Below are 17,544 nucleotides of genomic sequence, written 5' to 3'. Positions count from 1 at the left end.
CTTGAGCTGGGTCATAAAGGAAGAGTGGGGATTTGCCATGTAGACTGTGGAAGAAAGGGCATCCAACCCAGAAGGCAGAGAGTGTATACAAAGGCAAGGAAGTCCAAGCTGATTATTATTACTTCAGGGAGTTGTAAGTCGTTCAGGATTGTGAAGGGTAAAGATTTAGGGGGTAGCTAGCTGAAGGTGCTAAACTTATGCAAGAGTTAGACAGTGGGAAGCTATGGAAAAGTTTTAAGCTGGGGTGACATGATCATATATTTTAGAAAGATTATCATGAAGGGGAAAAAGGAGTGGAGGCAAGCGAACCAATTAGGAAGCAAGTACAGTTGTCCAGTTGAAAGATTCTGATGGTCTGCACCCCATAAATAACTCCTCAGAGACTGCGTCTCAGATCCAACTGGACCTCAGAATTGCCTATGGGTTGTTTTTTTTTAATAATACAGAGCCCTGAAGGCCAGATTCAGAAGCTGCCAAAATAGAAATGATGCTTCTCTCTAGACTTGGGTCTTACTGTGTTCTCTTAATTAAAATGATTAAGTTTCATGTCCCTTAGAGACAGGACTGGTCAGAGGAATTTTACTGTCCAAGAATATGCCAAATCACATTCATATATCGTCTGTACTGCTTCCAGCCTTTTTTTCAAAGGTGGGATTTCCATAAGACTCAGCCAGCTTCATGGGCATGATCTAGTGATGGGGAATTTGAGAGAAAGGGTATCAGGAGGAGGAGTTTTCACCCCTTTTATCCCCTCCCGTTGGGCAGCAATTGTGGGTCGATGGTGACACCAGTCCTTTCCTGAGATGTGCACAGTGCTCCATACCCAGGCATGCCTTTCTTTTCTCATTCGAGTCCCTGGAGGTAATGTTTTCCCCTACTCCCTGACAGAAACACAGAAAGCAAGCCAGGATGATCTCCAAATAAAGGAACTTATCCTTAGGTACTGCATTTTCTCCTTCCTCTCTTTAGTCCATTCACTGAGAAGCAAGCACATGAAATCTGGCATAAGTTGTTTACTGAAGAACAGTAGATAATGTTCAGATGTTAAGAAACATCCTGACAAATTTTTAGTGGGTAGAATCATTATGAACTCATTCAGTTCAGTTCAATCGCTCAGTCGTGTCCGACTCTTTGCGACCCCATGAATCGCAGCATGCCAGGCCTCCCTGCCCATCACCAACTCGCAGAGTTCACTCAGACTCACGTTCATCGAGTCAGTGATGCCATCCAGCCATCTCATCCTCTGTCATCCCCTTTTCCTCCTGCCCCCAATCCCTCCCAGCATCAGAGTCTTTTCCAATGAGTCAACTCTTCGCATGAGGTGGCCAAAGTACTGGAGTTTCAGCTTTAGCATCATTCCTTCCAAAGAAATCCCAGGGCTGATCTCCTTCAGAATGGACTGGTTGGATCTCCTTGCAGTCCAAGGGACTCTCAAGAGTCTTCTCCAACATCACAGTTCAAAAGCAGCAATTCTTCAGCGCTCAGCCTTCTTCACAGTCCCACTCTCACATCCATACATGACCACAGGAAAAACCATAGCCTTGACAAGAGGACCTTAGTCGGCAAAGTAATGTCTCTGTTTTTGAATATGCTATCTATGATTGGTCATAACTTTTCTTCCAAGGAGTAAGCGTCTTTTAATTTCATGGCTGCAGTCACCATGAAAAAGTGAACTAAAGGTTAATTAAGATTTACTTCAATTTATATTGCAGGTGAAATTATTTTGGCTCTTCGCCAGTTAGGTCTTCTTCAGAAGACCGTCGTCATATACACCGCAGACCATGGGGAGCTGGCTATGGAGCACCGGCAGTTTTATAAGATGAGTATGTACGAAGCTAGCTCCCATGTCCCACTCTTGATCATGGGGCCAGGAATTCAGGCCAACCTACAAGTATCAAGTGTGGTGTCTCTTGTGGATATTTACCCTACTATGCTTGGTAAGTAATGCCATTCTTTGAATATTTATTTGTAATAATGCTGGGAAATGAATAAACAAGATAGGTTAGGGGCCCCTGCTGACTTGTTCATAACTTTGAGCAGCTGATTTAACTGTGAGTCAAATCTATATCTGAAAAATGAGGATAATATTCCTCAGGTTCCTTTGGCCTTCACTTCCTCTAGTCCTTCTTCCTCCAAAAGATTCACAACCAGGATATGACAATAAAGTGAGCCACATAAGATATTCAGTTCTATAACTTTATAGATATGATTTGTGTATCATTTGATTCTCTACCATCCCCTACCTAAAATGTAGGCATTTCCCTTCTGGATTATTCCATCTACTTTGAAACTACTAATTTTTCACAATGTTACGTGTGTCCCTTAATGTTGATGCTATGTGCATATTTCTCCTCAGAACCTTTAGAATGTTCTATATGACTTATTTTACTAGCTTCTTAATGTCTATAAGCATAACCATAGGTCTCAAACAGCAACATTTGGATGTGGGTATTTAGCAATTTTTGTTAAAAATACTAGAATAATGCCATCATAAATTTAGAAGTTATATAGAACTGTCAGCTTCCAATTTAGAGGAGACTTTAAATTCAATAGCATCAAATACTCTGTTCTAAGGCACCATCAATTGCAAAAAGTACCATCAATTTATAAATAGATGTTGGTGAAAGAAAAATGTAACATAGCATAAGATATATGTGTTTAATATGTATAATTAAAATGTGAAACAAACATCTGGAAATTAAATAAGAAAAATCTTATTATCTCCTTTTTTTCTGCTACAAAGTCTTCACCTTCATTTAATTAAAGACTGTTACACGGTCTTAAATTTCTTTATTGTGCATTTAAATCAGTGCTGGGAATTCCCTGGTGGTCCAGTGGTTAGGATTCGGCACTCCTGTCACTGTCAAGGTCCCAGGTTGAATCCTTGGCTGGGGAACTAAAAGCCCACAAGCCTCACGGCCAAATTAAAAAAAAAAAAAAATCAGTGCCCTTCTTTTCTCTTTCAAATCACTTGCATATTTGACCACACTTCTTTGTTGTTCTTTTGCCTGGTGTGTATTTTTAATCTCTTCAGTTTCTTACTCATCATTTGCTGGTTCCCTTTTGTCCCAAAGCAACTATCACACAGTCATATCTTTGCCACTTTCTGGCTCCATCAATTTCCAGGCAATACCCATTACTTTTCCTTACTTCTGTTTTTCATTCAAAAATGGGTGTGTGTGATTATGTATATTTTAAGTGTCTCCCTTATTATCATCTTTGTAGCTGTATGAAGATGTAGCTGTGTGAATGATTCTTTACAGTGCCATTTCCTTAGTTTCCTCCCCTAGTTTTTTCTCATATGGAACTCTCCCCACCCAAATTTGCTCAACTTTTTACCCTTGATCTGATTTCTTGAAGTACAGTGATCAGAACTGCAAAAGACTGTTAAAGGCTGGGATGATTCTTTCTCAGTTTTCCCTCAATGTATTTCATAGTGATATTTGGCATTTTGTCTTTTTTGACTTAGCAGCTAAATAGTCCAGTATCTGTAGGAAGCTGTCTGTGATGAGTTCTCATCTCTTTCTAGTCTTTCTATCACTTTATGTGTTAGTGAATTAATAGGCACTGTTTAAATCATTTTTCTTTGAATATTGTTTTATATTTGCCTATAATGCAAATTTTCTCTACAATCTTGATACACCATTATCACTACTTGCCAACCTCATGGAGTTAAAAATCATCTGCAAACTGGAAGATTTCATAATGTATATATCTTAACAGCTTATTTAAGAAAATACTAAATAAAGTTGTTTGGAATGAGGGAATTGTCATTTATCCACCTAGGGGGACACCTTTATATCCCTGCCTATTTTATGTTTCTTGACAATAAGCATTTCTTTAGCCAAACAAAATGTTCCCAGAAACCCCTTTGCATTTCTTCCATACCCTTCTGGAAATTATGTTAAGTTCCCTGAAATTGTAAATTTTTAAAATAATTTGTCAGTTATTACAGTTTTAAAAAACTCATAGGTCTACATAGGTTTTTGTTGTTTTTAACATTGGCGTTTATTAATAGACTCCTGAGTCACATTTCCCGGCAGAATATATTGTATTAACAGCATTTACATCATGTGTTGATTTGACCTGCCCAACTCAAGCAAGTAAAGCCAAAGATCAGTGTCTCTCCAGTTCTAAACAGGAAATTAACATCTTCAAGGCTTAATATGTTTCAGAATGAATATTTTTATATGAAAAGGGAAAAAATTACAGTTATATGGTTGGCAGAGGAGAATGAAGAGAATATCTAGGCATGGAACTTTATATAAAACAATGAAGCATCCTATTAACCAGATGTTAATCAGAGATAAGGCAGAAACAGAAAGATGCAAGGGGGAGCCTTAGGGGACTTCCCTAGAGGCCCACTGCTTAAGACTCTGTGCTTCCACTGCAGGGGGTGAAGCTTTGATCCCTGGTCCGGGAATTAAGATCCCACACATGCCACACATCAAGGCCAAAAAATAAAAAACAAGAACCTTTGCTGGAGCTGGGAAACAACATGTAACATTATTTATCTAAAATTAACCTTTTATAAGTGATAGGTTAATATTAATAGAACTCTCACAAGCCTATGAAAAAGAGACATACCCTATTAGCAAATTGACCAGAATATATAAATAAGCAATTCACAACAGAAGACATACAAATGGCCAAGATATTTTTAGAGCTTCAAACTCAATAGTCAGAAAAATATTAAAACAAGAAGACACCCTTTTTCTTTCACACATAGAGTTTGCAAAGATTCTTTTAAAAAGCAGAAAAGCTCATATTGGAAATATGCCTTCTCATGTTCTGCTGCTGGGAGTATAAACTGGCACAGATTTCCTGGAGGCAAATGTGGCATTATGTTCCAAATTGCTTAGAAATATGCATATATTTTGACCTAGAAAATTCCAATTTTAGGAATTAACCTATTCATTTCAGCTCAGTTGCTCAGTAGTGTCTGACTCTTTGAGACCCCATGAACCACAGCACACCAGGCCTCCCTGTCCATCACCAACTCCCGGAGTTTACCCAAACTCATGTCCATTGAGTCAGTGATGCCATCCAACTATCTCATCCTCTGTCATCCCCTTCTCCTCCTGCCTTTGATCTTTCCCAGCATCAGGGTCTTTTCCAATGAGTCAGTTCTTCACATCAGGTAGCCAAGGTATTGGAGTTTCAGCTTCAGCATCAGTCCTTCCAATGAATATTCAGGTCTGATTTCCTTTAGGATGGACTGGTTTATTCTCCTTGCAGTCCAAGAGACTTTCAAGAGTCTTCTCCAACACAATTCAAAACCATCAATTCTTTGGTGCTCAGCTTTCTTTATGGCCCAACTCTCACATCCATACATGACTACTGGAAAAACCATATCTTTGACTAGACCTTTGTTGGCAAAGTAATGTCCCTACTTTTTAATATGTTGGTCATAACTTTTCTTCCAAGGAACAAACGTCTTAATTTCATGGCTGCAGTCATGACCTTCAGTGATTTTGGAGCCCCAAAATATAAAGTCTCTTACTGTTTCCACTGTTTCCCCCTCTATTTACCATGAAGTGATGGGACCAGATGCCATGATCTTAGTTTTCTGAATGTTGAGTTTTAAGCCAACTTGTTCACTTTCCTCTTTCATTTTCATCAAGAGTCTCTTTACTTCTTCTTTGCTTTCTGCCATAAGGGTGGTGTCATCTGCATATCTGAGATTATTGATATTTCTCCTGGCAACCTTGAGTCCAGCTTGTGCTTCATCCAGTCCAGCATTTCTCATGATGTAATCTGCATATAAGTTAAATAAGCAGGATGACAATATACAGCCTTGACATACTCCTTTTCCCGGTTTGGAACCAGTCTGTTGTTCCATGTCCAAATTAACCTATAGATGCACACAAAGATTTATCTCCATGGATAATATTACATTATATTAAAGAATTAGGAACAGTATGAATATCTAGTAGTGATGAACTGGGTAAAAAATAGTCAATTTTACTTTAAAAAGTGAAATGATAAATGACATGGCCCCCCTGTATTATTGAAAAGAAAACTGTAGGCTTTTAAAGTATATAGTTTTTTGTTTTGGTGTGGCTTGTTGGTTATTGAGATAAAGTATCTACATAATTTATTGTCCAAATCAGCACATTTTTTTAGAGTAAAGGGATACTATTAACAATTAAACCAGGATTAGCATAAACTGAATCTGTTGCCTTGTTTAAACAAACTTTCAAGTCAACAAGGCAAAGATAATTCTGATGGTCTGGGTTTAATCTGATGTTTAATTCAGCCTTTTAAAATGAAAGTATTTAGAGTTTAAAGCTACTTTTAGTAGTGATTAATAACTCTAAATTTAGACCTGTGAGACAGTGTACTCTATCTAAGCTTAATAAACATACAGATTTTGATAAAGTGTCTATAAAAGATTTATTTTGTGATTCTTCCTAACCAGTTAGAAGCTTAAAACAGACATAATCTATTCTGAGACTTCCAAAGGTCCTTTCTATATTACCTTAGCCGTACATAGCTGTATTGTTTTGTATGAATCCAATTTATACAGAATATGGGATTAAATTTCTCGGATCAAAACCTCAAGCCAGACTTCCTCTTCCCTTCCGTTCTTTGAACGTTAGAAATACATAAAAGATGGTGACTCAAAAAACCTTAAGTAGAAAGATATTAAATAGGAAAGACCAATTGGTATTCCTATTTTAGTAAAGTACCTTACTATAAAAAAAGCCTGTTGAAATTTAAGATGGTACAATGTTTTTATTAAAAACATTGAATTTATGAACAGTTTTTAAAGATACTTTGGAAGAGTTATTATTTTCTATGAAATGATATTTGATGATAAGGTAGGAAGAGTTCTTTTAGTCTATCGTTGTAAGCCCTATCCCTTTGTCATTTTCTAGGACTGGCAGAAAAGTGCCAGCTCTCTGAACAGGAATTCTTTATACTGTTATAAAGTTAATATCATTAATTCAGAGATTATGCTTTAAAAAGTACTCCCCAACCTGTGGTAAACCATAATGGAAAGGAATATGAAAAAGAATGTGTACGTGTATGTGTAAGAGAATCACTTTGCTATACAGTAGAAATTACACAACATTGTAAGTCAGCTATACTTCAATAAAATAGTTTTTTAAAATAATTACTCCCCAAAATATTTTCTTCTCTAATAATCTAGTATCAGCATCCTTTAGCTCACTTAGAAATAATACCATTTTTAAATTAAAATTGTCTTGACATTCTCTTTTAAACTTATTTTCATGTGAATTTTTTTCATTTAATAGTTGGCCTTTTTTTAAATACCTACCTACTTTTCACATAAAGGATAAATCCAGAATCTGTTTAAACTGTGAAAATGTAATTGTATAAAAATGCAGTTGTGTTTAAAATAATGCTTCAATACTAATGATTTAAATTGCAAAACCTTCCTTGTTAAAGGATCTTAGTGGAGGGTTGGGAGGGTCATTTTACATAGATTATTTTGTTTTTAATTGGCTAAAAAATACTGTAAAGTTGAATAACTACAGTAGATCCAGACTTGTGGAGCAGTTTTGAAGACTCCAGAGATCCTGGAGTCAGACTGCCTAAATTCAAATACCTCCTTCAGCATTTACCAACTGTATACCCTTGAGAAAGAAATTTAACATGTCTGGTCTTCAGTTTTCTTATCAATAAAATGAAAATAACAGTGACTGTTCCATAGCCTAGAACAATGACTGGAACGTGGTAAATGGTTAAATGTGAGATATTATTAACATTAATATTTTTATATTATTTAATATTTTTATATTAATGTCACTAAGCTGTGTCTGACTCTTTGTGACCCCAGGGACTGCAGCCTGCCAGGCTCCTCTGTCCATGGGATTCTCCAGGTGAGAATACTGGAGTGAGTTTGCCATTTCCTCCTCCAGGGGATCTTCCTGATCCAGGGATCGAACCCACATCTCCTGCATCACCATGCAATAGTTACCATCTAAACCATGACATGATTCTGTTCAAAATCACTTAGAGTAAAATCCAGAATCTATGATTAGACCTGTGAGTCCAACATGATTTCTTCCTCCCCGCAACTGATCTCAAAAAACTTTACCCTGACATACTCTGCTCCAGCCATGCTGGACTCCTTAGTATTTGGGGAGCAGATAGAATGAAGCGGATTCCTGCCTCAGTGTTTACAAGTGCTGTTCCCTGGGTGAATGCCCTTCCTCTCCAATTCCAGAGATCTGCTGGGCTCACCGCAGCCCTTTCTTCTCGGGTCTCTGTTTACGTCACCTTATCAGAGAGGCCTCGCCTGACCATCCTGTATAACCGGGCACACACACATTCCTGCCATCACTCTCTAGCCCTCTTACCCTGCTTTATTTTTCTTCGTTGCACTGATTACCACCTGGCATATTTATCTGTCTCCCCACATTAGAATGTATGCTGTTAGAGTCTGAGAGAGCTTACCTGCTTTGTCCACTGTTGTTTCCCTACATCTGGAATAGCAACTAGCTTATTAGATGAGTAAGAAATATATATATATACTTAAATGGATTCTTATCCCAGTTTAACACAAATAAACACAAGAGAATTATTTAAATTTTCTTTAGTCTAACAAGATTTTTTAGGAAAATTAGGCTAAGATTAGATCTGAAATAAGGCATTTCTAAGTATTAAAGTTGATTAAGATGCTAAATACAGGAAACTCCCCAGTCATGAGTGTATGCCAGTTGGCCCCTGCTTTCAGGCCGTCTCCAAAGCCCTTCTCTCTCTTCCTCTGCCTCCCAGTGATGCCGCTGACGGCTGACACACTGACCAGCCTGACCCAGCCTGTTCCTGGGCCGCTTTCTTCTTACAGTGAAAGTGAGGTCACTCAGTCGTGTCTGACTGTTTTCGACCCTATAGACTGTAGCCCTCCAGGCTTCTCCATCCATGGGATTTTCCAGGCAAGAATCCTGGAGTGGGTTGCCATTTCCTTCTCTACTTCTTACAGTAGACCTTACAGTAAGTAGCCTACTGTCTTGCAGCTCAACTAGTTTCATCTTGGGCCATCCTGTTCTTTTTTAAAATTATTATTATTTTTTTAATTATGTAAAAGTTTTGGCCTCACTGGGTCTTCGTTGCTGTGCATGGGCCTTCTCTCGTTGCGGCGAGCAGGGGCTGCTCTCTAGTTGCAGTAAGCACATGGGTTTCTCATGTCCTTGGCTTCCCTTGTTGCAGTGAACAGACTCCAGAATGCGGGCTCGGTAGTTGTGGCACAGAGGCTCAGTTGCCACATGGCACATGGAATCTTCCCCCACCCGGGAAGCAATGCAGATCCCTCGACTGGCAGGCAGAGTTTTAACCGTTGGACCTCCAGGGAAGTCCTGAGCTATCTTTTCTCTTGTGCATCTTGTGCATTTTGTCTCTTTAACATCTTTGCTCTTTCTTCTTCTTTTGTTATTAATCAGTTATCTCAAATATTTCTCTTCCTTTCTTTCTTTTGCTTGTCATTCTTTCTCAAAAAAAACTCCCTGATGATGGATGGTTGGCAGAAGATTAGGACTTGTAATATGCCCCTTCCAAGGAAATGGAAGATACAGTTTTTTTAAATTAAGTTATAGTGGCTCAGACGGTAAAGCATCTGTCTGCAATGCAGGAGACCTGGGTTCGATCCCTGGGTTGGGAAGACCCCCCTGGAGAAAGAAACGGCAGCCCACTCCAGTATTCTTGCCTGGGAAATCCCATGGACCACGGAGCCTGGTAGGCTACCGTCCATGGGGTCGCAAAGAGTCAGACACGAATGAGCGACTTCACTTTCACATGTAAAACAAGTCCCTTTAGAAGATTTATATTAAAGGCCTTTGTCTACTTCCTTATTCTCTTTTAATTAATCTGTTTTGCCTCACATACCTTTATGTGTGGGCTCAGTTGCTCAGTTGTGGCCAACTCTTTGCAACCCCATGGACTGTGGCCCGCCAGGCTCCTCTGTCCCTGGAATTTTCCACCCAAGAATACTGGAGTGGCTTGCCATTTCCCTCTCCAGGAGATCTTCCCAACGCAGGGATCCAACCTGGGTCTCCTGCATTGACAAGTGAATTCTTTACCACTGAGCCACCTGGGAAGCTCACTTAAATATATACAGTCAAGCTAAAATAATTTTATTATTCAATTTATTTCATTTCTAGCATTGCAGATATAGTACTTTCTATTTTTCATTGGAAATATAATTATTTCTAAATTAATGTATCTAAAAACATGGAACATTGGAACCAGAGAAACTGTGGGGGAGGCAACTACAGACTCCTTTTGGAACTATCCCAAGTCCCCAGCCATAATCAATGGTAATTTTTTTTTCATGGCTCATGAGATCTTAGTTTTTCTACCAGGGATTGAACCTGGGTGCATGGAAGTGAAATCACAAGAGCCCTAACCACTGGACTGCTAGCGAATTCCCTATTTTTCTATAGGAAAAAGATAGCTTGAATTCCAAGCAAATGCTTTTAAACCACTTTTAAAAAATACTGCCTCTTTTTTAAGTTAGACATTTCTTATGCTTTGTTTTTTGTATCTATATTTGATAAGGAAAAACTAGATTATTTTTCTCTAAATCAGTATGATCCAGGATTTCCCAACATATGTTCTGCAAAATATTAGTCCCTCAAGATGCTACTTAGAAATAAACAGAAATTCTGTCATCAAATAACTTTGGGATACATGGCACACTATATACCTTGAAGATTTATGATACATATCAGCAATAAATTTATATCTACAATAAATTTATTTAATTTTAACTATTGTTGGCAAACATATGTAACTACTAGACTCCTTTCTCATATACATTTTGTTATTATTCTATGGAACAAATCTGAGAGATACCTGTGATCTCTTAATGATTCAGAAATGAAGGACTTATGATATTAACTAATATTTATTGAGGGTTTCCTATGTGTCAGGCACTATTCTCAGAATTTTACATAAGTTATCAGATTTAAACCTAAAATAGATCTGTGAAATACAGGCACTGTTATTATTTCCCTTTTACAGATGAAGAAACTGAGGTTCAGAATGGTTAACAATATGCCCAAAGTCACAAGGCTGGGAAGTAAGCATTTGAATCTAGGCAGTCTATTTACAAAATCTATATACAATCTCTAGTCTCTGTGACCTTTAATGATGTCATTTATCAATGTTCAACAAATGAAAGAATGACTTATTTTAAAATCCTGTGTTATTTTGTGACTTCCCTGGCAACCCAGTGGTTAAGACTCCATGACTCCAACGCAGGGGGCACAGGTTCCACCCCTTGGTCAGGGATCATCCCGCATGCTATGGGATGCAATAAAAAAAAAAAAAAAAAGTCTTATTTTTGTCATGTAGATATTGCTGGAATTCCTCTGCCTCAGAACCTGAGCGGATACTCTCTGCTGCCATCATCGTCAGAAATGTTTAAGAATGAACAAAAGTTTAAAAACCTACACCCACCCTGGATTCTGAGTGAATTCCATGGATGCAATGTAAATGCTTCCACCTACATGCTTCGAACTAACCAATGGAAGTATATAGCCTACTCTGATGGTGTTTCAGTATTACCTCAACTCTTCGGTAAGTTTGCTGATATTATTTTTTAGGTAGAGATTATTTTTAATGAGTTGACCTATACAGTATTTGCTCAAGGGAGCCAATAATCTTTGTTCAGATGGTTGGATGGCATCACCGACTCGATGGACATAAATTTGAGTAAGCTCCAGGAGTTGGTGATGGGCAGGGAAGCCCGGCGTGCCGCAGTCCATGGGGTCGCAAAGAGTCTGACACGACTGAGCAACTGAACCGAATCTTTGTTAAAGTAAATAAATACCTGCAGTTTCTCACACTGGGTCAGTTTACAAAATATTGCCCTGGAGAGAAGCTGCTTCTTTGAAAATCAGCATCTGAATGCCAAAGCAAGTGCCCTAAGGCTTTTGATCTGGGTCTCAAGACTGACATGGCTGTATCCTCTGATCGAGGTGTCTTCTGATATTCATGGAGCGCCCTCTCATTGTACCTTGGATTCAGTTGTTCTGGAAGATTAACTCCCATCCTTTGGAGGCTGACATCCTACATGTATTATTTGACGTTCCCCTCATCCCTGCAAGATGATAATGCTGTGTGCTCAGTCGCTTCAATTGTGTCTGACTCTTTGCAACCCATGCACCGTAGACCACCAGGCGCCTCTGTCCAGGGGATTTTCCTGACAAGAATGCTGTAGTGGGTTACCATGACCTCTTCCGGGGGATCTTCCCGACCCAGGAGTTGAACCTGCATCTCCTGCATCTCAGATGGATTCTTTACCTGCTGAGCCATTGGGGAATCCCCTCCAAGATGATATTATCATCCTTATTTTATAGAGAAGACTAGGGTTCAGATACCTATGCAAAGTCTCATAGCTAAGAAGTGGAAAAGCTGGGGATTTCAACCCAGGTCTGACTCCAAAATCCATGCTCCTCCTCCCCTACAAAAACCTGGTAGAATCACTACTCTGAATTTGTTTTCGAGCAGCATTATTAGACCTATGGTTTTACTTATTCTTTGCCACCTTTTTGCACATAAAATGTGCTAAAGCTATTTTTAATATTCCTTTCTCCCTAAGTTTTTTCCCAGTTATAAATGCCAAAATTATTAATTCAAAATAATTATTTAGAGGCTGAATTGATTGACCCATCCTTAACTCTAAAAGGAGGAGATTCTTGGCTTCAAAAATGTACTTAAGTTTTCATTCTGCTGAGTAACGGGCATCTGTTGTTCATTCATTGTTTATGTTCTGCAAAAAGCAGATGTGACTATCAAAAGAATCAGTGGGGGAGCCTGCCTTTCCTGTATTCTCTAGGGTCTATTCACTGATTTCCCTTTCTCAGAGAGGTGCCATCTGAAATCACCCAGCAAAATCATGCGTGTCATCAGCAATCTTCTGGCTAATGCACTCAAATAAGCCTGTAGGGGTTATTTCCCTCACTGTGCACACATTGTTCATTTACTGTCTCAGGCAAATTGTCATAAGAGCTTCAATTTGCTATTTTTCCAACTAGGTTGGCATTCTAGTTATATCCTCTGTCTTCCTACATTGTAGGTCAAAGGACTGTTTATGTTATCTGAAATGTTTATCATTATTTTCTCGATGGTAGTGATAGAGAGTTCTTATTTCCATGACTATTTGCTCAAATAGTATCACTGAGTGTAATTTTCAAAAATCCAAGCACGGGTTGCAAATGTATTTAAAAGCAAACAGAAAACCTAGGAGTAAGGGAAGTTGCAAGAACATGGCTTGACTATATAAAGAATTCTACAGCTGGAACATTTGGGCCTGTTGAAACGGAACAATATAAGCACTAACATATATTTTTTTTGTGAATCAAAGTAAGCAAAGTATCAAAAACAGAAAGAACTGAGGCTAAGCCAGCCTACTAGTTTGACTGTTTCTGCCATCTAAGAATAGATAAAGGGGAAAACGTGATAGTAGGATAATGATAAGAAGGAAGAGACATACATTTAGAAAGGTGTTTAACTTTTGATATATTAAGTTTCCATTTATACCATCCTTCAGCTTACTACACTAAGAAGAACTGAAAATAAAAATAAACTATACTGCATTATCTGTTACAGAGTAATGACATTCTAAAAATGTTTTTTAAGCAGGTAACTGTTTTGACAGTTATTCAATTTTTTTTTTCTTTCAGATCTTTCCTCAGATCCAGATGAATTAACAAATATTGCTGCAAAGTTTCCAGAAGTTACTTCTTCTTTGGATCAGAAGCTTCGTTCCATTATTAACTACCCTAAGGTTTCTGCTTCTGTCCACCAATACAATAAAGAGCAGTTTATCAAGTGGAAAAAAAGTATAGGGCAAAACTATTCAAATGTCATAGCAAACCTTAGGTGGCACCAGGACTGGCTGAAAAAACCAAAGAAGTATGAAAATGCCATCGATCAGTGGCTTAAATCCCACTCTGATCCAAAAACAATTTGAACAACAAAAAAAGAAAAGAATGTTTTAGAGCTATATAGAAATATGTTATAAAATCATGATTCATTATGCATTTTAAATGTCAGTTTTAATAATTACTGATTTTAAATTAAAGAATGTACTCTTTTAAGACAAGATACCAATCATTATAGAATAATATATTTTTAAAATGATTACTATCAAGACCTTATTCTTACCAACTTCTAACAACTTAATGGGAGTATTAAAGGATGGAAACAAATACTAGAACATAAAGTTGTGTTCCTCTGAATATTACGGAATATAGAATATTGTAACAATTATTAAAATTACTACTTATGAACCTTAAAATAGTTATTTTTGAGTATCCGATGGTGTCTGATGAGTTATTTTTATCTGATTGGACATAGGTCATTTGGATGTATTTGATGGGAGAATTTGGAGTATTTTATGGGACACAGACCATGGATATGGCTGATTTTATTTTATTTTTTTAAATAGGCAAAATATATGCACAAGGTATAAATTTCAAAAAGGTACTAAAGGGTTAACAATGAGTGTGAAGTCTCTTTTCTTTTCCAATCCCTCAGCCATCTAGTTCCCCTTTTTGGAGACAACCACTGTAACCAGCTTCCTATGTATCCTTTGAGAGACAGCACTCCCCCACCCCCAACAAATGGCAGCATACCATGCAAAATGTTCCATAGCTTGCTCTCCTTTTCTCCACTTTAACAAAGACAGCCTAGAAGTGAAATTGCTGGGGCAAGACTATATCTAGCAAAATTACTCTAGACACTACTATATTACCCCTACAAACGTTATACCAATTTATACTCTTACTAGAAACATGTGTCCTCACATTTATTGCCAATTGGGCAGATAAAAGATATCTTATTGTTATTTTCCTTACTATGTGTAAAGTAGATCATATTTTCATATATTTAATAGCCATTGGAATTTTCTTTACTATGACCTTTTCTATTTCTATAGTTTCTGTTGGTTATTTGTCTTTTTTACTATATACTTTGGATATTAGCTCTCTGTCTGTTAGAGAAGCTGCAAATATCTTTTTCCTTTTCATAATTTGTATTTTGACTAGTGCCCTAGTGTTTGTTGACATGTAGAAAGTGGTATTTTCATGCAATCTGATTTATGAATCCTTGCTTTTGTGGCTTTGGGGTTCTGTGTCATATTTAGAATGGCTTTTCCTACCTATCTTCATTTAGAGTTTTGTTTTTCATGCTTAGATTTTTAACCCATGGGAATGTATTACATGTTAGAGATCTAACTTTAGCTTGTTTCTTTTAACATGACCACCCAATTGACCTCTTATTGAGATAAGTAATATTTATTCCATCAGTTAGAAAATGCCACTTTGCTATATAACAACTTTTATTGAATAAATGATCTTTTCCTCTATTGATCTGAAATGACATTTTTATTATATACAAGTCACACTGACATTTGGGTCCTTTCAAAACATTTCTTACTTTGCAGTGGACCATTCTATTTTGTTTATAAATGGGGTAGGCACTATCTGTGGAGAAGGAAATGGCAACCAACTCCAGTGTTCTTGCCTGGAGAATCCCAGGGACGGCAGAACCTGGTGGGCTGCCGTCTATGGGGTCGCACAGAGTTGGACACGACTGAAGTGACTTAGCAGCAGCAGCAGCAGGCACTATCTGATAGGACTGTTTCCCGTGAATCAGTTTTCTTTTTCAGAATTGTCCAGGCTATTCTTGCTTATTTATTTTTCTCATATAAATCTAGAATCAACCTGTCTAGTTCCAAAAATGAAAAATCTTGGTAGTCTTTTTATGATATCATATTAAATGTATAGTCTAAATTAGGGAGAACTGAATTTTTTATGATATTCAGTTATTCTAAAGAATATAGTATACTTTCCCCTTTCTTTATATCACTCAATAGTATTAAGTTTTCTTCATGTAATCAGTTTCTTCATAGACATTTTTAGAAAGTAAGGACCTTTAAAAAAAATGCCACCTAGGCCTCATCCCTGTGCTTCCCAAGTAGCACCAGTGGTAAAAAACCTGCCCTCCAATGCAGGAGACATAAGAGACACGGGTTCAATCCCTGGATCGGGAAGTTCCCCTGGAGAAGGACGTGGCAACCCACTCGAGTATTCTTGCATGGAGAATCCCATGGACAGAGGAACTTGGCTGGCTACAGTCCACGGGGCCGCAAAGAGTCAGACATGACTGAAGTGGCTTAATTCAGACCCTATCCCACAGCAGTGGGATTAGAATTCCAGGGATGGCATCTGGGCAGTTTTGTTCTTGCTACTGTTTTGTCTGTTAAGCTGCCCAGCAGATGATCCTAATGTGTAGCCAGAGGTGATTTTATTCCTACCTATTTTATCATTTGATGGTATTTTATCATCTGTGCTATTTTAAATAGATGCTTCTTCCATTGTATCTTCTAACCAGTTATTTATATATGTAAACTCTATGTCTATATATTTACTTTATGCCAACAATACAATATATTTTTGTACCAGTAGTTTTCCAGTTGGTATCTTATATTCTTCAGGTAAAAAGTCTATCTGCAAATAACAATTTTACCTAATTTCCTTTTTTTTTTAACCTAACTTCCCTTTTCAAACTGTCTTAGAAATTTTCTTCATGAGCCAGTTCATCTTCTTTGTTTATTGTTCTTCAGTGAATTTGTATGAGCTTATCTTTGCATTTATGTATGAATTTCTCAGAAATAAATTTCACTTCAGATGTATTCTGAAGTAAAACTATTAACAGAAAGATGTCAGTACTCGATTATTGAGGTTAAAATTAAAATATACAAATCTACCTCCTACCTCCTAACTGAACCTAAGGGATATAAAAATATCTAATGTGTAGTATATATGTTATTATAGGGAAAAGTAAAGCAATAATAATAGAAATGTGATTCTGAAAACATGGGCATATAAAGGTAAATATAATCCACCTCATTCTGTTCAAACCCTTTAAGATGCATTCATTGTTAGAATTTACCAAGCATCTACAATGTTTTAATCATATTCAGCATAGCTTCTCTGGTGACTCAGTTGGTAAAGAATCTGCTTTCAGTGCAGGAAACTGCCTGCAATGCAGGAGACCCAAGTTCAGTCCCTGGGTTGGGAAGATCCCAGAGAAGAAAATGCCCACGACTCCAGTATTCTTGCCTGGGAAATCCCACGGACAGAGGAACCTGATGAATTACATGCAGTCACAAGGGTCAGACATGACCTAGAGACTAAACCAGCACCATCAGTGTAGAATCATAATTAGGTAAAATTATGTTTTAGGACTGTATCTAATCCAAAATGGTATCTTAACAACCAAGAAAGCAAAAAAAAAAAAAAAAAAAGAAAAAGAAAGAAAGAAAAAGAAAAACTTGCAAAACCAAGACAAATCATCTAATACCAGAGTCTGAGAGGACCTGACTCTCATCAATAGCCGGATTGAGGACGACCTTCGGGCTTCATCTTTCACTCCCTCTTCCAGTCCATCACCATCTGTTGTTCGGAGTTTTGCAATAGCCTCCTACGAGGTCTCCCTGAGCCTGCCCTTGGCTGTCCTCAGTCTCTTCTCAACATAGCAGTCAGAGGGATTCTGTTAAGATAGAGC

The 17,544-nt window shown here is 37.6% G+C and overlaps 1 protein-coding gene across 1 annotated transcript in view; it reads left to right on the top strand.

Moving 5' to 3' along the window:
• The window catches only part of ARSK (arylsulfatase family member K), a 60,673-nt gene extending 46,201 nt beyond the window's left edge, over window positions 1-14,472 (top strand). Inside the window, exons 6-8 of the mRNA XM_040241500.1 lie at window positions 1,713-1,937; window positions 11,323-11,547; window positions 13,656-14,472. Of these exons, the coding sequence (XP_040097434.1) occupies window positions 1,713-1,937; window positions 11,323-11,547; window positions 13,656-13,945 (740 nt within the window). The 3' untranslated portion in view covers window positions 13,946-14,472. The remainder of the gene's footprint in view (window positions 1-1,712; window positions 1,938-11,322; window positions 11,548-13,655) is intronic.
• Window positions 14,473-17,544: the final 3,072 nt, after the last annotated feature.

The sequence above is a fragment of the Oryx dammah genome, unplaced genomic scaffold, assembly GCF_014754425.2.
Source record: "Oryx dammah isolate SB20612 unplaced genomic scaffold, SCBI_Odam_1.1 HiC_scaffold_5, whole genome shotgun sequence".
Classification (NCBI taxonomy): domain Eukaryota; kingdom Metazoa; phylum Chordata; class Mammalia; order Artiodactyla; family Bovidae; genus Oryx; species Oryx dammah.
The sequence above is the reverse complement of the archived record's forward strand: the minus strand, read 5'-3'. Positions and strand labels throughout refer to the sequence as shown.